Source organism: Elephantulus edwardii, unplaced genomic scaffold (assembly GCF_000299155.1).
Source record: "Elephantulus edwardii isolate Elephantulus edwardi_28Jun2011 unplaced genomic scaffold, EleEdw1.0 scaffold00259, whole genome shotgun sequence".
Taxonomy (NCBI): Eukaryota; Metazoa; Chordata; class Mammalia; order Macroscelidea; family Macroscelididae; genus Elephantulus; species Elephantulus edwardii.
Genome location: NW_006400009.1, coordinates 761,302 through 787,887, shown reverse-complemented (window position 1 = coordinate 787,887; position 26,586 = coordinate 761,302). Strand labels below are relative to the sequence as shown.

General features: G+C 39.3%; 1 protein-coding gene across 3 annotated transcripts in view; it reads left to right on the top strand.

Annotated features, from left to right (window-relative positions):
* TRPC7 (transient receptor potential cation channel, subfamily C, member 7) overlaps positions 1-26,586 on the top strand; it is a 286,556-nt gene that overhangs the window by 93,304 nt on the left and 166,666 nt on the right. The window contains exon 3 of one of the 3 annotated variants that reach the window (XM_006899490.1): positions 3,375-3,557. The exons of the other annotated variants lie outside the window; for them this stretch is intronic. Coding sequence (XP_006899552.1) covers positions 3,375-3,557 — 183 coding nt within the window. The remainder of the gene's footprint in view (positions 1-3,374; positions 3,558-26,586) is intronic. 3 annotated transcript variants of the gene reach the window in all.

Genomic DNA, 26,586 nt, shown 5'->3' with positions numbered 1-26,586 from the left:
ACCAAAGCTGCTTGGTGGAGAAAGGATCTCTAGTCTCTACCATTCCTGTACTACACAAAGACCACATCTGCCTTGTTAATTATAAATTCTGGTACATAGTAAGTCCTCAGAGATGGATGGATAGATAAGGAATGAGTGATGAAGATGAGAGATCAAAAGGGCACAGAAAATAGATCTTCATATCACCACTCAGCCCTTAGGTAGGTGGCAAGCCCTAGAAGGTTTCTCCATTAGCATTTACTTGAGTTGACTTTTTTTTTTAATCTAGTATTTCTGAAAAGTCATTCTTACACCAAAATTGTACAGAAAACTCAAGGGTAGCAATTCATCTGAAAATGTTTTGCCGATCCTTTCTTTTTCCTAGAAGACACAAATCCTTGCCTTTTTCTCTAATGTATAGTGGTATTTTGATAAAGCAGTGCGAGAAGGAAACAATAACCACTAATTCAGAAAGTGGCTGAGCTTCGACAGTTTGCCAGATCCTGTCTATTTACTAAGGAATCCAGCTGTTCTATACCAGACTAAAGACCACTGATACTGATTAACAGTAAAAGAGGTATTTAGTCTTTGTGCCATTTCTTATAGATTTTTTTCCCCCCCACAAAGAAGCTAGCTAAGACACTCTTAGGGGAAAATATTTTCGGGGAATAGTCAAACAGAGGTGACAGAAATACTCTGATCCATTATTTTAGATCACTGTCTGAAATTTAAGCAGTTTGTTTGGAGGGGAGAAATGTTGGCATGTTACTAGAAAGTAAGTCATCCTCTTTTCTTTTTAAGATTTTATTTTATTAATTTTAATGAGCATTTACAGATATTTTGGATTTCTATTCGTTCATTGTTGCACTATTTTCTCTACCCCTCCCCAGTTTGTTCCTCTCTTTTTTTTTCCTTGAAAGTCTGTTTTATTGTCCCATTGCCGCAGTGCTTGTCAAAATCAGTTCTGATTAATCTCCTTTGTCAATGTGTCTTTTGCCCTTCCCTATCACTTCTCCTGAGAGAGATTTCACCCCGATTAATAAGGAAAAGGGGATGGCGTATTCTCTTAGCTAATTCATGCTGAAAAGGGACGCTGTAGGTTTCCGGGTGAAGATCTTCTCTCACTACTGTAGAGATTGATTTTGGAATTTAGATACACTGTTATCAATTGTGCTTAGCCATACATGTTCATATCCTTGAAGATGAATCATGGAACTGTTGCAGCCTAGAAGACACAAATTTAACAAGTTAAAAGTACATGAGCCAAAAATTAACAGCAATAATATTCCAAGTAGAGGTTCTAACAGTGACACAGATCAAGTTACAGAGGAAAGGTAGTTCTTAAAATAAAAGTCTTATTGACTAGCACTTTGTCTATTATAGTATAAAGGTTAGGAACCACAAGATGTAGAGGCTCAACTATGTCATTTATTGTTCCTATGTCCTGGACCAAATTCCATCTACCACTGGGTTGTTTTACAGCTCGGTAGTCCACATGCAAGGCAGAGGTGAAGTAAAGAACTGCTTATGAGGTTTTCCATCAATTCCAACAACTAAGAAATAGTGAGAAGAGTTGGGAACTCAGAAGGCTTTTAGGACCAGATAATAGGCTCTTGTGTCCAGGAGAAAATGAATATACATACCAGTAATGTTAATGCTCACCCACGGCTCTTCTGGGAGGATATGAATCTTTGAAGCGTCCTCCTTTGTTTCCAGCTGGGAACTGGGGCCTGTCAGTCCTGTCAGCCATGAGGACCTGATGTGGGCTGCCCTTGGCCAAGTGTCCTTCAGATCCACACTTAAAGTAAGTGAGTGGGAGCTTCCTCTCTACTCCCTTGCCTATCTGTGGCTCTTGTCTGTGACACTGTTTACTGAAGTGGCCCAGGTTTCCACAGTGGAAGCAATTCTGACCTCCTTTATTACCTTTGGGTGGCATTTTTGTTTATGAGTAAGACGTCCTTTTCCTGACCCAGGCCCTAAACTGCCAGCAATAGCTGCCCCAATAATTTTGGCCATTCTCTGGTCTTTTCTCTTCCCTCTAGATCCCAGTTGTTAAAAGAAGGAAAAATTTAAACAAATACATAACAAATAATTTTGAACAATATAATCTTTTAAGTTTAAGACTAGAAATATTAACAATATGATCATTTCCAATCCAGAGATACATGTTCCAATGCAGTTCTTATTTTCTATAAATGGTTTTGGTAAGAAGAATATTATAAATGTGGTACAGTTCCACTATTCCTCCTCCATGCCATGATATAGTGTTATTAGCACAAGCAGTTATAAATCCATTGCCTTCCTTACTCTAACTTAATTTTTAAACTTAAATTTATTATTAATTTCAGTAAAAATTTACAGAGACTTTGAATTGCCATTCATTCATTGTTGCACATTTCTCCTCTCCCAACCCCCCCCCCCCCCAGAACACTACCCTCTTGGAAAAGTAAAAGAAAAAATCTTTCATTGTTTTACAAACACTCACGTAGGTCCACTCCACCATGTAGCCTTCACTCTAGACTCCTGTCAAAGTCATCCTCTTTAAACATATTTCAGAAAGACATGTGTAGACAGGAGAAGAGAAAGATGCAGGGACAACTCATTTTAAAACATTTCTAAAAAGGTCAAGCTCCAAAAATGATTATTCAATAAACAGATGAATTAATCATTTGCTGTACAGAAAGATATATAGTAAGAAATTATCTTGATAAGTTCAAATTACATTTGATTTTTAAATCTGTAATTTATAAGTAAAATTTTCCAGAATGTAAGAGGAAAGCACACCTGTGTGCATTTTCCCGCAATTTTAGCGTATTAGAGATATCTTTCCAGTCACCATGTTGCGTGAGCAGTCACCACTAACATACTGATGGTAAACAAGAGAAGCATTACTTCACTTACTATTAAAAGTAGTAAAAGACGTAACATTATTGTTACTAGTAGCTTACGTGTTTAGTATTCTCATTTCTTATGGCTCAAGATTGGGCAGAAGAAATGGCTGATTTATGAGAGTCCAGTATAGGCTTTGGCAGGTAGTAAAAGTACTTTGAAAAATAACCTGCAAGGTACATGCCTAGGCATCACCGCCAGGAATTTTAATTCTGTAAACTTGGTGTATAGTTTGGGAAATTCCATTTTAGCTTGCACCCAAGGTGATTCTGATATAGTTAGCTCATGCACACACCTTGACAAATACTGAAGTAGATAAGATGGCCCTTCAGATTACTATATGAAGAGAGACTGTCTTGTCTTCAATCTAGCATATCCCTTTGGTCCCAATGTTCTCAGTACGCTTACTTCACTTGGTGAATAGTTGATGATCAGCACTGCTATACTGGACAAACCAATCTGTGGGACTCGGTGTGACACACCCTGATTTCTCTTTATTCTGTTAGAATGATTACAGGAAGTTATCTATGCAATGCAAGGATTTTGTGGTGGGCGTGCTGGACCTGTGCCGAGACACAGAAGAGGTGGAAGCAATTTTAAATGGTGATATGAACTTCCAAGTCTGGTCCGACCACCACCGACCCAGTCTGAGCCGGATCAAACTCGCCATTAAATATGAAGTCAAGAAGGTAAGTTTCCCCACCTCTCTTGGCCTTCCTGCAGCACAGGGCTGCTGGCCTCAATTTGTTTCCATGCATATTTTATATCCCCACAAGGTAACTTTGATGGTATTAACCAGGGAAATGGCAGCTTCACAGGGCTGCTAAGACCCCTATCGGTACCCCTCCCATTTCCATTCCTACTCCAGCCAGAGACAGAGAGTGGAACTATGAAGGTTATTCATGAGTTGGCTTTGATATCAAAGAACAGAAGAGAGACTTTTTATTCTCCAAAACACTAAGAGAGGAAGTGTTACAGCACTGAATGCCCCTCAGCTGGAAAAGCAATTCTCAACTTTTCAGAAGACACATACTCCTCAGGTATTCCAACAGCATTTACTGAACTTTGTCTGTGTGCCTGAGAACTACTAGGGTAGAATGTTTTAGTGTACTGACTTTGTTGAACTCATGGCCCCAGGAGACTTAGAGATGTTTCACAACAAAAGCATATAAAAGTCTCTGATAGAAAGCTCAAGCACATTTTCCCAAGAGTAAGCGTGTTTTACCTCCACCATCAACAACAAATGTCTTTCTTGGTCACTGACACTAAGTAGTCCTCACACACCTGGTGGCCGATCAAGTCCTAAGAAACAAAATTCAACCGTGTTTTCATTTGGGGATATGCTATGGAGCCTTTAGAATGAGCTCTTATGTTAGGTGGTATCATTCATCCTGCTATCCTTTGAAAAACTCCAAAGATCAGTTTCTTTAATATCAATGTTCCTTTTCTATCATCAAAATGGCTGGCCAATCTTTTGAGGGTTTTTCCTGTCTCCAAGTTGTTTCACATAGACATAATGATAATATAATGCCCTCAAATTAGTCTTTGGACATTTCCTGGCTTCCCTGTTTATGTTACTTTTGGTGGAGTGAGCCACATAGGTCTGTGGAATTCATCTAGAGAGAACCATCAAGTTTGAAAAATATTCCTATCCATTTTATCTTAATATTACAAATTCTAAGAAAAGGGAGTTTTCTCCCAGACTTTAAGTCCGAGATATAAAGCTGATAAATCACTAAGTAGGTAATCACAGAGACTAATATCAGAAAGGACAGAATTGAGGTGGAAACCCTGCATCTTTAAGCACAAGTTTTCTTAAGGGTGGCAAACTCATTTTCAAGCCTAAACTACGGGTTTACTGGAGATCTCCCCCAAAGTACAGTAACACTGTTCTGAAGCTGAAGAGGTATGCATGTCCTTAAGGTGCCAATGAACTCTACTACAGAAACTACTTGGCTATAGTAAAGATGAGCTTGAGTTTCAAGGACCCCAAGTATCTTCTCCTTTAGTGCCTACCCTAATTCAAAGTATCTCTGCCCTCCTTGCATAGAGTGAAAGGTGGAAACATCTTTGAAAACACAAAGAACAAGAGATGTTTAGGTAGCATCTGCAGATTTTATGCTCAGTTTTGGCTATTTATGGGGCAACTCCAAATGAGCAGTCCATGCACTTACTCATTCAATTTTTTTTTCTCCGAAACATAAATTCCTATCTCACAACAAAACTGTTAATTGAGGATAAAGTCACTCGGCTAATCTAGAAGTCTGGCTGCCAACCCATAACTCCATGTTCCTTCTCATAGTCAATTACCACAAACAAAACAGTCTTGATAACGAATGAGAAGAAAAAGTGGAGCATTCCATAATGGTGGGCTGGGAAAGAATAAATGAGTTTTATGAGATAAATTACTTGCTCCGGTGCTATCTGCCAATTAGAGGAGTCAAAAAGATCTCAGGAAATATTCATCATGAATGTCAAGTGTCAAGATAGGTAGGAAATGATAAATGGCCTGCCTAAAATGCCAGTCTTGCTCATTTCAAAGACTTCTAATATGTAAATTCTCTTAAACTAGGTAGTCTATCGTGCAACAGCAGACATATTGATAATGACATTTATTCTGTTGTCAATTATCACTGAAAATATCTAATACAGAAAAAGGCTTACAAATATAACAGACTTATAATTTCTAAGAATAGCATGTTTATATGGGCCCATTCTAACTCAGGTCTTCAAGTAATGAAGGACCAGCATTCATAGGTCTATGTATAAATATAGCGCTTTTTCGATTGATGCATATATACAAGCCCCTTAAGGTAGGAATGTTAAACCACAGAAAACCCTAAAGCTTGCCCACATGATGTCAAATCAACCCATTATGCAGGGACTAAGGCAACATAGCTTTTCTTAGCAAATCCACAGATGACCTACAAAAGGTGTTATCTACAAAAGGGTTCTATACTTAAATAAATTTGTAGGCCTTAAGTTAACTAGAGTCAAATAAGTATCTTTGTTAAAAATATATTTATGAACCTTTAACATAATGCATTGAAAGAAGAAGGATACAACAAATATTATTTAACTATAAAGCTCTTACCTTCATGGAACATCTAGTAAAAATAGTTCTCCAGTTCTAGTGTAAGTTCTAGTGTAAAACTGGTCTATATGTCGACGGAATGAACAATGGTTGCATTTGTATAGTAAATAAAGTGGATGTGGTCCTCTGGCTGGTCAATCATCCTGGATCACATCCTTCATTGAAAATCTTCCTCACTTCAGGCCCTCTGCCAGACTCAGTCATGACCCCAGCCTACAAAACATATGATTGTGCCACCATGGTAAAAGGCAAAGCATTCTGAACTGGGAGTCAGGAGACTAAACTTCCAATCTAATTCTTATACTTACTAGTCATATGATCTTGAGAAAGTCACTGAAGTTCTGTGAGTCTCTTTTCTCACCTGTAAAATTGGCATATGACCTCTTGCTTATAGTTTTTTGTGAAGTTTCAAATTAAATAATTGAGAGGGGGAAATACTAAAGAATCTATAATGCCCTTCAATTATATCTTCTTTACCTGGGATCTTTCTAGCCCCAGAGGTATCAATCTAGCTTCTATTTGTTAGTTATCACCCAGAAAATGCTAGAATTGTTATACACACACAGAGGTAAGGGCATGGTATATATATATATATATATATATATATATACTATAATTTATCCCCAAAAGTCCAAATTGTTAAGATATGGTTATTCTACACAGTTTCCCCTTTAGGAACTCATTCTTCCCAGTAAATCATATGAATTTGCAAGTTGGAAACTTAATCATGATATTTAGGAGTCAGATTTAAAGATACTGTTGTTTCCTTGTTGTTAGGTGCCATTGAGTCAAGTTCTGATTTCTGAGTTTCAATCACGGCTCCATCACTTATTCATCTTGTCATTTGAGCAAGTCACTTACTCTCTTTGTCCTCTTCATCTTTCAAGTTGGGATATTATCATCTACTTCATAGACTTAGCTCTGACATCGAACCACTTATGACACATTAATAAAATAAGTTTATTCCATTTACAGGACTCACCAAAATGTAATATTGTTCTTAGTTGTCATCGAGTCACATACAGCTGCGACCTATGAACAGCAGATCCCTGTACCATCCTCACAATCTCTGACACACTTGAACCCATGACTACAGTCACTGTGTCAATCCATGAGGTTGAGTCTTTCTCTCCTTCGCTGTACTCCCACCTTCTCAGCACGATGTCCTTCTCTGAAGAATAGCTTCTCCCAGAAACATGCCCCACACATACAACATTTCGCATCCTTGCCTCCAAGGAGCACTCTGGCTGCACCTTCTCCAAGAAATATGTTTGTTCCTTTGGAAGTCCATGGGATATTCAGTACTCCTCTCCAACTCCAAAGTTCTCAGGCATCAATTCTTCTCTCATTCTTATTCACTGTCCAGCTCTCAGCTGCATAGCAAGTGACTGAAAAGACCATTGTCTAAATCAGGTAGACCTTAGTCCTCAAACTAACATCATTTCTCCTCAATAATTTGGAGAAATCCCTGACTACAGACATACCCAATGCAATACCTCTCATGACCTCTTGACTGCTGGTACCAAGATTAAGTCATTGCCAGTTTCAATCTTTCGTCCATCTATCATAGGTCTAGTGATAAAAATTTTGGGAGTTTGGTTTTTCTTTATGTCAAGATGCAATCCATATTGAAGTTTGCAGGGTTTGATCATCTACAGCAAGTGTTTCAAGTCCCCCTCACTGTCAACAAGCGAGGTTGTGTCATCTGTATAATGTAGATTACTGATGAGTCTTCTTCCAGTCCTGATGCCACATTCTTCAAAAAGCTCAGCTTTTCACATAATTGGCACAGCATATAGACTGAATATGTATGGAGAAAGGATACAACCTTGATTCAGACTTTTCTTAATTTTAAATGATGCAGTGTTCTCTTGTTCTGTTGCACAACAGCTTCTTAGTCTAGGTTTAATGTTTGCATGAGTACAATTGAGTGTTCTGGGATTCTCATTCTTCCTTAATGTTAACCATAAATTTGTTATGATCCACACAGTCAAATACCTTTGTATAGTCAATAAAACACATACAGACATTCTTCTACTATTCTTTGCTTTCAGCCAAGTATCCATCTGATGTCAGTAATGATATCCCTAGTGTCATGACCTCTTCTAAACCCAGACTGAACTTCTAGCAGTTCTCTATGTATTTACTGTTCTAGTCCCTTTTTAATGATCTGCAATTGTATTTTGCTTACATGTGCTATTAATTCTACTATTCTTGAATTTCCAAATTCTGCTGGAATTCCTTTCTTGGGACTGGGAACAAATATTTCAGTTGGTTGGCCAGGTAGCTATCCTCCAAATTTTCTGGCATAGACTGGCAAGCACATCTAGGGCTGCATCTGTCATTTGAAACATGTCATTTAGTATCCCATCAATTTTTGGTGCCTTATTTTTTGTTAATTTTGTTAGGGCAACTTTTAACTTCTTCCTTCCTTACCATTGGCTCTTGATCATATGGTATTTCCTTAAATATTTCATTGCCAAACAGTTCTTTTTATTAGAGTGATTCTGTATATTCCCACCATCTTCTTTTGTTGCTTCCTAGATAATTCAAAATTTTGTTAACAATATATCAAAGTATTGCAACTCAAAGCCTTTCCCTACCCCAGTTCTTTTAGCTTGAGAACAAGTTCTTCCTTTTTATTCTCCAATTCCAGTTCTCTGCACTTTCCATTATAATAATTATCTTGAGCTGCCTTTTGAAATCTTCTGTTCAGCTCTTTTACTTCAATATCTTTTCCTTTGTTTTGGCTTCTCAATACTTTTTGACATTTTTAAAGTCTCTTGTGACATTCATTTTGTTTTTTCTCCCTCATACTTATAGTGACCTTTTGCTCTTTTCATGAATGTAACAACCATGCTCTTGTTGTTATGTGCCATCAAGTTGTCTGTGACTCATAATGTTCTGGGATTGCCATTTTTCTCAAGGTTAGCCATAATTTGTTTGATCCACACAGTCAAATGCCTTTGCATAGTAAATAAAAAACTGATAGACATTCTTCTGGTACTCTTTGTTTTCAGCCAAGATCCATCTAACATTGACAATGATGTTCCTACTGCCATGGCCTCTTCTAAACCCAGCCTGTACTTCTGGTAGATCTCTGTTGAAGTACTGTTCCAGTCATTTCTGGATAATCTTCAGCAAGATTTTGCTTACCAGTGATATCACACACCATGGTGTAATGAACAATACTAATATGCACATTTTTCATCCCACATAACTTTAGTACATTTAGGGTATCCTTCTTAATGTAGCTTTGGTTCTGCAAATCACAGTCCTTCTAGAACTCAAGCTCTTGATTCATGAAGACACAGGAATAAGATGCCTCCTCTGAGTAAGAAATACCTAGGCTCTGAAGTGATTCTGATATAGCATGACTAAAGAAAGTTATCCTTCCAGCTCTAGCCTATAGTCCTCTGTATACAAAGGCCTTGCTTAGTCTTGTCCTTTGGAACCAATCTGTATCAAAGACACCACACTGCTTCTCCATCTCTCTCTGTCCCCATGAAATGATGACTAACCATCCTTCTCAAAGGTTCTCTTGGCCTCCTCACATAGAATCTAAATAAATGCTCCAAGGTTTTCCAACCCCACCAACTGGAAAGACTCAACACTAGTTGACAATTCCAGTTTAGATTCTGCTCCTTTCCCAGGTTGAACCTGTATAGGAAACTCGGTATCTCGTATGTGGTCAGTGCTTGGTGACCAGCAACAGATATCTAAATACAGTTCTCAACCATTACTGTTGTACTTAAATTAGCTAATGGAAGTCAAACATCAGAGCTCTTAAATTTCATCCCTCCCTCTCTCTACTCACTGTCCCCTCTTTGGTCTTGGGCTTACAAGGGTGATATTTTCGTTTATTTCTCCTACATCAGCTCTTCTTTCTTCCTTAGTCCAAATCTATTCTAGTAAGAATCAGATTAATTTAGTATTCACTGGAGTCAGACATTACACAAGTTCTCTTGACTCAATTGCCAAAGGATATTCCAGAAAATGCCATGTTGCATGTTATAAGCCTTAACACCATCTTTAAGGCAGAAGGGTTACCACAGACATAATTAAGAATAGCCCTGGTACTGAAAAATTATAAACAGAAAAATACATTCCTTTTCCCCCAAGATATACTCCTTCCTTCCCAACCCCCCAATGCCGAAAGTACATCTGTTATTAGGCAGTATCTCCAATAAGTGTGGTTAGCTCCATCTTACAAGTTGTTTTGACCACCTATTATGAGCTCCACAAACATGGGACTCAATTTGCTGGACATAAAGAAAAGAGTAAGATATTGTAGTAAGTAAGCTGGGCCAAGTATCCATGACTGTAACAGTGGAGGCATCTGCACAGGGAAGAGTCCTTTCTGTACTTCACTGGCTGAGCAAAGGAAACGTCCTAACAGTTACCTAATTCAGACTTTCAGGAGGTCCCCATTCTAGCATCATGGGATTTGTTTTGAGTCTTTGGGCATATAGTTAGGAGGGACCAGTCTTTGGAGAAGGACATCTTGCTTGGAAGGATTGAGAGTGCAGTAGAGGAAGACCCGATGAAATAAACTGACACAATAACTGGAATAATGAGTAGATGTGTCACAGACAACGAGATTGGCTAGGATAAAGCAGAGTTCAGAACTATTGTCCATAACTTGTAGTCGACTCGATGCCACATAACAGTAACAACAACGAGTCATATTCAAGTTGACAACACCTAACAATAGCAGTGATGTTTTGCTTAACAGAAGAAAGAGAACAGAATAATTTAGAGAAGTATGGAATGGAGCTAAACAAACCAGGGCTGACCAGGAAGAGTCTTCTCTAAATTATTCCGTATTGTCCATCTTCCACATGCATATAGCTGTTGTTGTTATGTGCCGTCGAGTCGCCTGCCACTCATAGCGACCCTATGTACAACAGCCCTAAACTCCGCTCTGTCCTGTGCCAATCGCACTGTCTCTGACACTCCCATCCCAATTATCCCAGTCACTGAATCAATCCACCTCACAGAGGGCCTTCCCCTCCTGCGCCGTCCCTCCACCCTCCCAAGCATGATGTCCCTCTCCAAGGATCGGTCTCTCCTCACTACATGTCCAAAGTAAGTTAGACGGAGCCTCAGAATCCTTGCCTCCAAAGAGCCACCCGGTTTAACCCTCTCCAGGACAAATCTATTTGTTTTCCTAGCAGTCCATGGTATTCTCAATACTCTTCTCCAGCACCACAGCTCAAAGGCATCAATCAAAAATTAAACTACCGTGTGTGGGTCAGGCACACTTTTAAGTCTTCAAACTGGCATTCTTGCTCTTTAGCACTTTAATGACTTTTAAAGAATTTGACAGCAGATTTGCCCAACACAACAGGTCTTTTGGTTTCCTAACTGTGACTATGATGGATATGGTTTGTGGATCCAAGTAAAATGATATCATCAACAACTTTGATCATTTCCCCACCTACTATATTGTCTGCTGATGCAATTGTGAGGATTTTTGTTTGCCTGATGTTGAGTGGACATCAAAATCCTCTGAGCCATATTGTTGTTGCTGTGTGCTATCAAATTGCCTGCAACTCATAGTGACCCCATGCACAACAGCCCTAAACCTTACTCTATCCCTTGCCAATCTTATTGTCTCCAACACACTTAACCCTATTACTCGAGTCACTGAATAAATTCACCTCAATGAGGGTCTTCCTCTCCTTTCTGTCCCTCCGTCCTCCCAAGCATGTCGTCCCTCTCTGAGGACTGATCCCACCTTGCAACATGTCCAAAGTATGTCAGACGAAGCTTCAGAATCCTTGCCTCCAAGGAGCAGCCTGGCTTCACCCTCTCCAGGATGAACTTGTTTGTTCTCCTAGCAGCTATGGTATATTTAGTACTCTTCTTTAGCACCACAGCCCAAAGGCATCAATTCACCTTGTATTATCCCTTGTATTGTCATTGTCCAGCTTTCTGATGCATAGCAAGTAGGAGGACTTTAACTCAGAATGTTTGTTTATCAAGATTAGGACCGTTGAAGGGACAGCTTTCTCTCTGAGAAAGACTGTTGTCAGGTGCCACCCAGTCAACCATAACCCATAGCTGCCTTACGAACAGCAGATGTGTGTACCCTGCCCTGTCCTGTGCCTCTTCATCACCTCATCGTTACAGTCACTGCATCAATCCATGCTCCTGAGCATCTTCTTCCCTTTCAATGACCCTCGACCTCACCAACCATGATGTCTTTTCTAAGGGATTGCCCTCCTAACATGGCCAAAGTATATGAGGCAAAGTTTCACCATCCTTTCCTCTATGGAACACCCCGGTTTCACTTTCTGCAAGACATATTTGTTTGTTCTTTTGACTGTCTTTGAGATATTCATTATTCTTCTCCAACAACACAACTCAAAGGCATCTACTCTTTCTCTGATAATCCTCATTAATTGTCCAACTTTCAGATGCATAGCAAGCAACTGACAAGGCCACGGACTGGATCAGTCTCATCTTAGTCTTTAAATTGATATAGTTGCTCCTTAGAACGTTGGAGAGATCCTTGACAGCAGACTTTTCCCAGTATGGGTCCAAGTAAGGTGAAATTTTGACAATTTCTATCCTTTCACCATCTATCTCGATGATTCCTGTTGGTGGGAGGAGTTCTGTCTTCTTGCTCTTGAGATGTGACCCATATTGAAGGCTATCACCTGTATAAACAAGTTGTTGATGAGTCTTCCACTGATCTTGATGCCACATTCTTTATAAATCACAGCATCTCAAATTATTTGTTTAGCACACATAAAGGCTAGATGGTAAAAATCCTAAGTATAGATATAACATATTTGGCGAAAGACACACATTACAGTTAGGATAGGCATTATGCTGTGTTGACAAGAAAAAAACAACAACTAAAAGGTCTGTGTCTGTCTCATCATGCATTACCATCTTAGGACAAAATTCTCTCAGGAACATAGGCCGACAATAGCCACAGTGTTACAAAGAAATGTACCTCTTAAATCTCACATCAATAATTAAATGCTTTACTGTAAAAATAAAAACATCATTTATGCTCACAACTCATGATCAAGAAAAAGTCACAAAATCCACTTCTTTAGAGAGCAATCAAGAAATATAATCCTGCCAGGTGTTTGGGGAAAGAGAAAAACAGAGCTATTTAGTAAATAGCTCTACTGAACAGTACAGAAGAAAAGTTGAAGATGTTCATATTGATAGCCTCAATCTATCTACAAAGAAGCAGCCAAATCACCCTGCAAAGTTTCAGGAATTCTGAAGAAAGAAAAAAAGGTTTAGGATAAATACTATGGGAGATGTGAGAGGGATCTTCAGAGTACTTCCAGTAATTCAGCCATGACTAGAGAGTGTAAATTCTTTGACAGGAGCCTGTGTTCTTAATGAAAAAAAGAAAAAAAAAGAAAAAGCAATCTCTGCAAAGAGTATACCATACCAGGCTGGAATTCTCCATGAATTTCAATTCCCTGCTGTCAACTTCAAGATAGTTTCTCAGATAGGAGGCCCAGAAACACATGCACTGTCCCTCAGGACTCAACTTAAGGTGGCTTAACTAACAAAGTAAGCACAGCCTTATGTGTGCTCACCTACTAATCTGTAGTGAACAGTTTCATGTGTTTATCACTATATGTGAAGTAATAAGAAATACCACACAAGCCCATGCTTAATTTATTTATAGAGTACTCTGTCCCTATCAGGGACTATAAATTTGAAAAGATAGTGATCCTGTGGTGCTATTGGATTGGGAGAGAGAAAGAAGTCAGTCGGAAGTAGAAGCAGAATCTTTGATGAGATAAAAAAGTGATGTTGTTCACTACAGATTAAGAAGTAAGCACGATCAAATCCATTTTACCTTATTTATTAGGTATTGTGACACTGGGCACAGCACAACAGAAGCTTCCCCGCAGAGAACAGTGCCTAGACTCAGGATGCAGGGGCCAGCTTAGAAGGGCAGGAGAGGAAAGGACCATTTCCACCGTATCACCATTTAGCTTAAGGGTGAAACAGAGCTGGTATCCCTATCTTGACTTTTCCCAACACTGACTACCTTGTACCTATTTTATAGCCATGGAGTAAATGAGTCCATTTTTCTATCTGGAAAACCCTCCAGGGATAAAATGATAAGCCAGACAATGTTATGTCCTGGAGCCTGACTGCCTAAAGCCTCCACTCATTAGGCTTTATACAAGTTAATTAACTTGATCACCTGCTGAGACTACACAGGTAGGGTAGACACTTCTCCTACCCTCAAGAGCCTCCTGGTTCAAGTCTGTGCTAAGAGAAAGAATGATGCCCAGCAGTGCATCCACAATTTTGCTGAAATCCCTCTTCCTAGTGCTGTGACCATAGGCAGAAACACTCGAGAGATGGCAGATGACCTCTGCTGGAGTTCTATTTCCTCTGTCTGCACTAAGCACAGCCCTGGCAAGTGAACAAAGGGGACGTCGGGACATCAGGGCCTTCTAGAGGATGTCTGAGAGGCCAGTCAGACACTCGCATGCTCTAAGTAGACATTCTCCCACTGTGGTTTCCTGCTGAGGCATCATTTTAACAGATGCTCAGAGTTAGAAAGATCAGAGTTGTCACAAACAATCTGGCTGGACAGGCACTACACCAAACTGTGCTGCGTGATGCCCACCGTCTACTGAACACTATTGGAATCCCTTGGTAAATCAATTATCATCCTCTTTAAGGGTTGCTCTAAACACTTCCATAACTCTATCTGGCCACATGACCCAAAAGCGAACAATGTCTACAAATGTTCCAGCTCAGAAGGACTTCCTTTGGCATGAGAAAATTGCTTTTCATAAGCAGCATATCTTAAGGATGAAAGGAATAAAATAACTGGTCAAGATGAATCATTAACTCTTTTCTGTATGGAAAAAATTTAAGACGGAGACTAGAACCTATTAGATAATAGTACAGAATTAAGGCTAAGAGCCTAATTGTCCAGGCTGAAGAATAAACATGGCTTTAGTTCTATCATTTAATCTTTGACCCTTGTTTTTCTTATCTGTATAATAAACACAAATAATCTAACCTATGTATGCCAAACAGTCAGTGTTTGTAAACATATGTAATGTACTCAGGAACATAGTAAGTGCTCAATATAGAAGCTATCTGCCATGTTGCTATTACAGACAGCTTTATCCTTAAGGTTATGCAGCACTATTAAAATCCTGGGAAGGATAATTCTTTCTTTTTGGGAAACATCCTGTGCATTACATGTGCAGACTCCCTGGCTTCTAGATGCATTCACACCATAGAATACCCCGTTGTAATAAACAACTGTCTCTAGAGTTTACCTAATGTCTCTTTGAGGGAAAAGACAAAATTACCCACTGTTGAAAACTACTAAACCAGTACCTAGACTATAACATCTAAACGGTAGTTGCCTGAAGATGCCCTCGCTCTCAATAATTTTCTCTAAAATTCAGCTGCATAATATAATCATCTCATAGATTTTTTACAAATACCCATAACATGTCTAATCTAATAGTTTTTAAGGGTTTCTTTTCAGAAATTTTTATTTTTATTTTAATGAAAGTTTACAGAGACTTTGGATTTCCATTCATTCATTGTCTCACACTTTCCTCCCTGACCACCCCTACCCCCAGTTTGCTTTTCTCTTTGAAAAGAAAAAAAAAATCTTTCATTGTTATACAATTCTCCTCCCACCTCCCCACCCCGCCCACCAGTCCACTCCACCATGCAGCTTTCATTCTGGACTTTTGTCATGACAATAATACCTAATCATATATTACTCCTAAACAGTTCTCTCCCTCATCTGTTTCCATGCAGTATACATTATTTATCCCCTCTTTGTTTCCCCCCAACTCTGATGTCAGTCCCACTTTACAACAGTGGCATTATGCAGTATTTGTCCTTTTGTGACTGAGATATTTCACTCAGCATAATGTCCTCCAATAGTTTTAAAGATTGAGCTCCCTGAAAGTAGGACTTCCCCTTATTCACCTTATCCTCTGAGGATAGAACACAGTCAGTAGTCACAGTACTCATTATTGAGGACATGAAAGGGGGGGGGAATAGGTGATTTCAGAGGAAAGCTATAGGCATAAATATGTCTCCAAATATCAGTAATTCCCCTTTGTGATTAGAAATCCATGATACAGCTAATGTGTCAATATCTCAGAACCCTCCACTGCTGAGCTGTGTCCCTTTTGAGTTCGTAACTCTGGAGAAGAAGTACCTACTAATCAGACAAATCTCAACAATGGACACGGCCTCTGGTTTGCCAGTCTAAGTGAGGAGCAGAGGGATGAGGAGCTCTCAGGGCTGCCCTGCACAGTTAGGCAGAGGCAATGGGAGGTAAGATCACCGTGTGGTCACACCACACTGGGCCTCAGGCGTCCTCTCTCCATGCTTTAAACAGATTTGCCACCCCACCTCCACTCAGCTGACAGAAAAGCAGGATGCCTGGTGAGCCCTTTCTGTCCATCCTCTGGCACACCCTCATTCATCACACTCGGCTTTCTCTAAAGCACAAGAAGCCTGCATATTTGTAGAAGGGATTTCAAATCCTTAAAGTAGGACTGTCATAACATAACACAGCAGAAAACCATTGCCTTTTTAGTTATTTTGTGGCTGTTCTATCATTCCTTTCAATGCATAAATATTTATGGGGGGAAAATAATTCTTTATAGCATTTTTCTTTTGGATTACCACATTTGCTAAGCTAAATAGCATTAGCTGTGTAACTACCATTATAGTAATACACACTACATTTGTTAAGATAAAGCCTGATTGTCTTTACATCCTGGTTTAGGGGTTAACAAAAAAAGAAGTTGAGGCGCATTCAAGGAGGAAAAATAATCCCTAATGCATCCAAAAATTAGGTGTAAATTGCATGCATATGCTAGCTCAAAGTGGAAAGAAAAACAAGAGCCACTTTCAGATATTGTCATTTTTCTCACAAGCAGAGTTTAGAAATCATACTTGCTTAGTCACAAGTTTAGAAAGGATTTGTGATTAATTATAGTAGTTAAGCAATAGATCAACTATGCATTTCAAGCCCATTATTCCAGAACTAAATGCTCATATATGGAATCAGCATTTTAATGAGCATTTGATCTTTCATATACTTCTGTTCTGTATCATTCTTTTACGAACATTCACCAGCCTAAGGTCATTTGCAAATTTTCTTGGTAATACAGGAGTTTTATTAAGTATAATTGTAGGTGACAATCTCGGCTTAATAGGGATGCTTTAATTTATGTAATCCAAACCACTGTCATCTCCTATTTGGATGATTACAATAGCCTCTAACTGATATGCTTACTTCTACCCTCATTCCTTCACCCCACACACACATCTTACACATGCAGCAAAGAAATATTTTAAGTAATCATGTCATGTTATTCCCTTACTTAAATCTTTCAGCTAAGACTGAACAAGTCAGACACAGTTGCTATTCTCCAGGAGCTTGTAATCTAGTAATCATCACTACAAGAAGCAGAGTTCAAAACAGGAGGCTTTTGTACAAGTGATTTATTGAAGGATTATTCTCAAGAGAAACTTGCAATGAAGCAGCAGAATTAAGATATGGCAGGAGAGCAAGCTGAGCAAAGCTGTATTTCACTGAAGCTTTTTTACCTCACCCTGATCTCATGGTCAGTTCAGGAGTGAGACTACCCAACAAGAAAGGTAAAAACAAGCTTTCTTTTGCTTATTTACTACTCTGTAGTGAGCCATTTCTCATTCCCCTTATAAGAAAATGCACTCATCCTCAATTTATGGGGGTGGTGACAATTTACAGTCCACCAACTGCAATCTACAGAAATTTCTCTCAGCTAATGAGAGCCCCTATATAGTTAGATGAGGTTATAGTCTCCTCATAGGGATATCCTGAAAACAATGGTCGATTCTTATTTTACAGTTTAGGTGCATATACACTTGTTTATTTAGTGTTTATTCTTACCAGTACAGCACTTGTCTATCAGTTGCTGTATTGAGTTATAATCTGGGTTCCTATGATTGGATGAGTTGTGGGATGACATCAAAGATACCATCTATGAAGAGAGCAAAAGGTCATTACAAAGATACAGGATGACAAAAAACTAAAATAGATATCTAAAGACACTGAAAATTGCAATAGAGAAATGAGAACCCAAAACAAAAAGAAGGAATGCTGAATTAAGAAGAGATGAACAGGAGATTTCAAAGGGAAGCTCAAGAACACAAAGCAAAGAATGATAATGGAATGTGCAAAGATCTGGATCTGGAGAATAAAATTGCAAAAACTGGCTCAGCATTTCCAAAACTGAAAGAACAGAAAAACCAAATCAAGCCTAGAGTTGCAATATTGAGACACTCTATGGTGAAAATCTTGAATGATTCAGGAATACAAGTAACATCAAAAGAAGACACAGAATCAGAAGAATTGGCCAACACTGAAATATTTCAGGCAAAGCACAGGATCAAGATGCAATGATGATAAAGGAAAAAGTTCAAGCTGCACTGAAGACATTGGCAAATAAAGGCCCAGGAATTGATGGAATACCAATTGATATGTTTCAGCTGGGCTTAATGGCAACCCTGGATGTCATCACCAATCTATAGGAGGAAATCTGGAAGACATCTACCTACTTGTCCAACTAACTAGAAGAGATCCATAATTGTTTCCATTCCCAAGACAGGTGATCTAACAGAATGTGGAAATTGTCAAACAGTATCATTAATAACACATACAAGCAAAATATTGCTGAAGGTCATAAAAAATGCCTAGAAGAATAAATTGACAGAAAGACTCCAGAAATTCAATTTACAAGAGATTATGACACCAGAGATATCATTGCTGGTGTCAGATGACTCCTGGCTGAAAGCAGAGTACAAAAAAATTTGTCTGTGTTTTAATGATTATAACATATCAAAGTATGGCTAACACTGAGAAGAAAGGGAATTCCAGAACATTTAATTGTGCTTATATGAAATCTATACCTAGAGAAGAAGCAGTTGTGCAAAGAGAGCAAGGGAACACTTCAGGGTTTTAAATCAATACATGTATGCATTAGAGTTATATCTTTCCTCCATGCCTATTTAATCTGTATGCTGAGTAAATCGTTGAAAAACCTGAACTTTGTGAATAATGTGGCATCAGAATTGGAGGAAGACTCTTCAACAACCTGCTTTATATAGAAGACACAACCTTGCTGGCTGAAAACAAAAAGACCTTGAGGTGCTTATCACAGAAGATCAAGGACTACGGTCTTCAATATGGATTATTTCAACATCAAGAAAATAAAAATCCTCACCACTGAGTCAATAGTCAACATCATCATAAATGGAGAAAGAATCAATATTGTCAATGATTTCTTCTTATTGAATCTGCAATAATTACACTTGGTATTAGCAGTCAGGAGGTCAAGAGACATGTCGCTTTACGAAAGTCTGCTGTCAAAGGCCTCTCCAAACTCCTAGAAGGGAAATGATGTCAGTTTAAAGACTAAGGGGCAACTGATTCAAGCCACAGACTTTCCAATCACATATCTGACAGCTAGACAATAAATAAGGATTACAGAATAAGAATTGATGCCTTTGAGTTGTGATGTTAGAATACTAAATATCCTATAGACTACTAAAAGAACAAATGGATGAATCTTGTAGGAAGTGCAACCAGAGTGCTCCTTATAAGCAAAGACAGTGAAGTGTGGTCTCATATGCTTTGGACATGATGTAAGGAGGAGCCATTCCTTAGAAAAAGGCATTAGAGGAGGATCTTCTAATGGAGTGACTGCAGGCAATGGGGCTCAAGTAGGTCAGAGATGGTAAAGATGGAACAGGACAGGACAGCGTTGAGATCTGTTGTTCATACTCAACTCAATGGCACATAACCACAGTATCATTAGCTGATACAGCTGTATCCTGCCTAAGACACAGGCTTATTCATGCTTACTTACTGATCTCTAAGAACAATTTCACAGGGGTTTTACTACATTTCTGGGTGAAGTGTTTTCCACTAACTGAGGGATTTTTTGGAGAAGCTTATCTGTAAGTCTTTGGCAACCAAGAGATCCAGCAACTTCGAATAGGTGCCTCCTTCCAAGTGAGATAGAATTTTGGCAGTGTGCCAACAGTAGCTACCATGGCCCTGAGGCACTGAAAATTCAAAATGCTGACTATGGCTGCAAAGCACCATGTAACCTGATCCCTCCTAGGTTCCTTGTGTCAAGATCCCTCCTATTCACTAAGCTCAAGTATATGTCCTGCTTCTCTATCTTCAAATACTCCATACTATTTCCACCCCAGATAACTTGCTGGCTCTTTGCCTCAGATCTTTGCTCAACTGAAGATTTTTAAACACTGATGATTCAGACAAATTGCCTCTTTAGAGGCCCTACTAGTCATCTTATCTGAAGCCAGTCACTACTTTGACCCCTCATTCATCAGCCAGTCTCTAACTCAGGAGCCTCTTTTATAATAATTTTCATTTGTCTATGTGCTTGTTTATTGTTGTTTTGGGGTTATTTTGGTGTGGGTTTGTTTTTTTTTTAACCTCGGACAATCAATTCCATAGTGGCAATTTATTCCAGCATGGTTTAGGAAAGCAAAAAGTTAGATAAAAGAGTGGGAGAATGAAACAGCCAACAACACAATTAAACCAGAAACTCCTGATAGTTAGATTTGCAGAAAGATTTATTGCAAGTTATCAAAGGTCCATTTACATTAAGGTGATAAAGGAAAAGGGGATGTCCATATATTTGGTTTTCGGGCAACTTAATAAGTGATGTTTGTTTGCTTGTTTGTGTGCTTTTGGGGTTTTTTTCCTCATCAGTATTCTTTTTTTAAATTTAAATAAAACTTTTATTTTATCCTCGTTTACTTACAAACTTTGTATACATTGATTTTCCACACTGGATATTTCTCATTTCCTTTACCACCCTTCAATCCACCCAGCGAATTATGCAGCCCTATGATTAATTACAACCACGTTTCCTCTCCACCCCTCCCCCCCACCCCCACCAACACCCCCGTCACAGCGCATCCTCACACCTCTGCACCCACCCTCCCCACCTTGGATCCTCATACACATTCTACAATAATGGTTTTACACAGTATTTGTCCTTACGGGACTGAGTTAGTTCACTTAACATAATGCTCTCCACTTCCCCACCCCACCCCCAAGTTTTCAAAATCATTGCTCCTATATTCTGTATTCCATCATGTGAATGTACCATAATTTCTCAGTCCATTCAATTGTAGTCGGACATCTGGCCTGTTTACATGTTCTCTTGATGGTGAATAACACTGCTATGAACTTTGGTGTACAAGCCTCTGTTTGTGCCTCAGTTCTCATTTTCTCAGGGTATATTCCAAGCAGTGCAATAACAGGGTCATATGAAGTCTTTATGTTCTGCTTTCTGAGAAAATGACAAACTGCCTAGTTGTACCATTTTCCAACCCCATCAACAGTTGATAACAGTTCCCATTCTCCACATTCTCTCCAAAATATATTACTTGCTGTCCTGTTAAACTCTGCCACTGGTACTAGGATGAGATGATACTTCATTATAGTTTTGATTTGTATCTCTTATTGCTAGCAATTTTGAGCGTTTCTTCATTTGTCAGTTCACCATCTGAATATCTTCCTCTGTTAAAAGTCTTTCCATGTCTTTTGCCCATTTTGTAATAGTATTATCAGTCTTTTTCTTGTGGAGGCCTTGTAAGATCTGTAAACTTTTTATATGAGACCCCTGTCCGAAATGGTATTGCAAAATATTTTTTCCTAGTCAGTGGATTTTATTTTCACTCTGTTGGAAAATGTTTTTGATGCACATAGGTATTTAATCATTAGAAGATCCCATCCATCAATTTTTATCCTCTCCAGACTGTGCATTTCTGGTTCTATTTGGCAGTCTCTTTACACCATCAAGACTGAGGACTCTGCTTCATAGGGTCGCTATGAGTCACCTGTGACTCGACGGCACTTAACAACACAACAACAACTTTATACCAAAGACTAGGCCATCTAAGCTTGATCTCAGTTTGTCTATGATGAACTTTATGGTTTGGGGCTTTGCTCCCAGGTCTCTGCTCCACCTTGAGTTGATTTTTGTGTATGGTGTGAGATGTGGGTCCTCTTGCAGCTTTCTGCAAGTGGCAGTCTAGTTTTACCAACACCACTTGTAGAAAAGGTTGTCATTTCCCCATTTGATAGATTTCCTTGTCGAATACCAGTTGACATTAGATCAATGGGTGCGTTTCTGGATTCTCAATTCTGTTCCATCGGTCTATGTGCCTGTCGTACTTGTACCATGCTGTTTTGATTACGACCACTGTGTAGTAGCTTTTGAGGTCAGGGGTGCTATGCCTTCCATTTCATTTTTGTTTTTCAGAAGTGCTTTGCTTATTCTAGATCTCTTTCCTCTCCAAATAAACTTTACAATATCCTTTTTGATCTCCTTGAAGAATGAATTTGGTATCTGGATTCCAATTGCATTGAACATCTAGATTGTATAAAAGATCTTTTGAAATGAGTGGCAGCCTCGCCTTTTCATCTTATCAGGTTTCAGAATATTCACATAACACAGAAAAGAGAAATATACAATAAGTGTTAACAACAGAATCAGGTGAAGTAATCTAGTCCAAGTTGATAGGGCACAGAATCTTTATACCTTGCGTGTAAGATGTTAATGCTATAGAGGCATAATAAAGGAGCTTTGCTGACAGGAGAGTGTAACTCATGAACTGACAGCATGGAGGTTTCTGTTATTTGCTGTAGGCCATAGGATTTCAGAGTCAGTTCAATATTCAATAGCTATTGCTGCCAGGCAGCTGACTGTAGCCTGGATCAGAAACACCTTAGTTTCCCATCTGGTATCGTTGCTGTTTAGCACCATGGAGAGGTCCCTGAGAGCAGACTTTCCTAATCCAATTCATTTTTTTATTTCCTGACTGCTGGTGTCACAAGTGTTGACTGTGGAGCCAAAGCAAACTGATAAGAATCTCAATATCTTCAAACTCCCTCATAGTGCTGCCAATTGGCCCTGTGTATGTGGTGATAATCTTTGTCTTGTTCATGTTGAGTTTCAACCCACATTGAAGACTGCCGTCCTTGACTTTTTATAGCAAATGGTTCAGGTCCTCCTCAGTTTCAGTTTCAGTTAGCAAGGTTGTATCATTTGTATAAAGCAGGTTGTTGAGTCTTCCTCAAATTCTGATGCCACACTCCTCCTCATGAAGTCCACCCTGCTGAATGATCTATTCTGCACACAGATTGAAAAGGCATGGAGACAGGACACATCCCTGATGTACTCCTTCCTTGATTTTGAACCTCTATGTGTTTCCTTGCTCTGTTCTGATGACTGCCTCCTGGTCCAAGTATCATTTTTGCATAAGCACAATCAAGTGTTCCAGGATTCCCATTCTTCCCAAGGTTATCTACAATTTGTTGTGATTCATACAGTCAAATGCCTCTGCATAGTCAATGAAACACAGAGAGACATTCCTTTAGTACTCTCTGCTTTTAGCAAAGATCCATCTTACATTGGGTGTGATGTTCCTAGAGCCACAACCTCTTCTAAATTCAGCTTGTATTTCTGATAGTGCTTTGTCAATAGGCTGTTCCAATAATTTTTGGATAATCTCCAACAAGATTCTGCTTGTCTGTGCTATGAGTGATACTGTTTGGTAATTCTCACACTCTGTTGGAATTATTTTTTAAGAATAGGAATAAATATAGATCTCTTCCAGTCAGTTGGCAAGATAACTGTCCTCCAGATTTATTGGTATGATCGGGTGACCATGTCCAGGGCAGTATCTGTTTGCTGAAATATGTCAACTGGTATTCCATCAATTCCTGGGGCTTTATTTTTTGCCAGTTCCTTCAGAGCAGCATAAACTTCCTCTTTTATCACCAATGCCTCTTGATCATACATACATTGTTTCATTAAATTCTTCTGAGGCATTCTCCTCCCATAAAGATTTATACCACTGGTTTGGACAATATAGTGTTTTTCACATGTGTGGCCAAATTAGGAGGGGTTTTTTTTGGGGGGGGGGTTATCAGCAGTAGTTCGCCATACCAGCAGGAAGCTTTGTGAAAACAGTGTAGTTAGCAAGGCTTAAAGCCTTCTAAGAGAATGAAAATTAGCTAAAATGCTATTGGAGGAGGCCTGTGGGAGATAATGAGGACCTGAAGAGAATAAATGGCTCTGTTCACAGACGGAAGGGAGTACAAAAGGCATTTTGAAGAGAAAACAGGATTTTGCAAACCTTGGTACACATCTACCATAAATGATTCCAAGAGCTTTGACCTCCTAACAATTCAACTAACAGAGACTGACTTTAAATGAGGAAGGAAAATGGAATCCGTTTGGAGCATGAAAGGCTTGATGGTGGTAGCAGTAAGCTGTGAACACCCAGCTAAGACCTTGGAGGCACAATGATGGATGGGGAGAGAGACACAGAAATAGAAAACAGGACGTGAGAGAAATGGTCAGAAAGGAAAGAGAATAGACAAAGACTACGTAAAACATTAGACAACATGGGGGAGCCTGGAGGACATTACGCTGAATGAAATAGCTCAGTCACAAAAAGACAAATACTGCATAACATCGCTGTTATAAAATAGGACAGACATGGGTGTGCTGGGGAAAGAATGGGAAAAGATAATGAATACTCCATTAGGCCAGATGAGGAGAAGAACTCTCCAAAAGGAATATATGATTAGGCATAATATGTATGACAACAATCTGAAACAATGGGTGCATTGTGGGGAGGGCTGGGTGGGATGAGGAAGAACAAGAGGAAAAAATATTTTAAATTTAAAACACACACACACACACACACACACACACACACACACACACACACACAGGAGAATAGAATATCTCTTGCTTGTTAAGGATCTGCCACATGCCCTATTAGTCACATTCCTTTTTTTCTCCATTTTAATGATGGAAGGGCAGAGGTCAGAGAAGGAGAACAAGTTCTCTAAAGTTACAGAGCTAGTAAGAGGCAGAGCAGGGGCTCAAACCCACACACTTCAAAGGACTTTGCTCTCACAGCCACTCTACTGGGGCCAAGAGAAAGCTAAAACAAGCTCCCTTGTTATAGAAAACCACAAGGGGGTAGAGAACACATACATAAACTAGGGTGCCCTTGCTCCATCCTCTGATGAGACAGAGCAGTGCAAGGCACAGAGTAGGGCCCTGGCTGTGAACTAAGGTAGGTCAGGATCCTTAGAGTAACTAAATCGCATTCCAGAACCTAAGTTACCTACCACTTTTTACTCAGGTTTTCTGGATGATTTTAAGTAGACACAAAACAATACTGGTTTTCCTAAAATGAATCTTCATTCAAAGGGCAAAAAAAGTAGATGTTAAAGTGTTAGCTAATTTAGAACCTGATCACTAGGTTTGAGATTTAGACCCATGAGGAGAATTTATGAGAAGCACTAGTAATTCAGTGGTATTTTTATAATTTGTCCTACTATTTTTATTACCAGGATATTTATGAGAAGCCCAAGGTCAGCATCTGCTAGGAGAACAAACAGGTTCGTCCTAAAGAGGGTAAAACCAGGCTGCTCCTTGGAGGCAAGGACTCTGAAGCTTCATCTGACAAACTCTGGACCTGTTGCAAGAAGGGATCAGTCCTTGAAGAGGAACGTCAAACTTGGGAGGGTGGAGGGACAGTTCAAGAGAGGAAGACCCTCAATGAGATGGACTGATTCAATGACCGGGGTAATGGGGATAGGTGTGTCAGAGACAATAAGGTTGGCACAGGATAGAGCAGGTTTTAGGTTGTACATAGGGTTGCTGTGAGTCGCAGGTGACTCAACAGCACATAACAACAACAAAGTCAGCATACTCCCAAATGCTTAACCAGTTGTACAAGTCCAACTTTCTATTAATAGCTCCATTTTCCCCCAAATCCTCTATGCCCTAAGTGTTGCAGACCGAGGGTAAAGTATTTTTATAATTATTAATAATGATATATACAGCCAGGAATGAGATAGAGCAGAGAGCATAAAACAGGGGGCCAGCAGTTCTCAACTGAAGACCCCAAGCCAAGCTTCTCTGTATCTGTATTGAAAATTATCAGGAAGTAAACCATAAAGAGAATTCAATGCAAATGAAGCCAAGCTCTTTTTATTGAGAATCTTCTGCCTGACTCAGGAGGGAGGGTGTTAGCAAATGCAAGAATCTGGTAAATCCCTAAGGATTGCCTTAGTGCCTTGGGGTGAACTCTAGCTTGAACCATGCCTCCCCCACATCCTGAAATAGCATTCCGTTTATTACAAATATTTAGTATTGGCTTCTCATACCTAAGGATCTGAAGATTTGCTAGTAGGTCCTCCAGTGACTCAGATAAATGACCCACGTAACTGTAGGTATGCAGGCCAGGATTTCTTGAAAAACTGATGACCAATAGGTCAGACTAGATGCAACAGGAACCTTAAACACAGTCATGCTGCCATTCCTGTGTTGGTGTTTTCACACATCCTCTAGCGTGGAGAGTGCTCTTTTTATTACTGCTGCTTCAGCTTTTGATGATTAGCAAGCCATGCTGCCTTACAAAAGTTATGGTAGCTGAATATCAGAGGGGTTAAATAATAGCTTTAAAATGTCAGCTTTTAACTAAAACCACAAGCGGTTAAATCAGTCTGCTGCTAACCA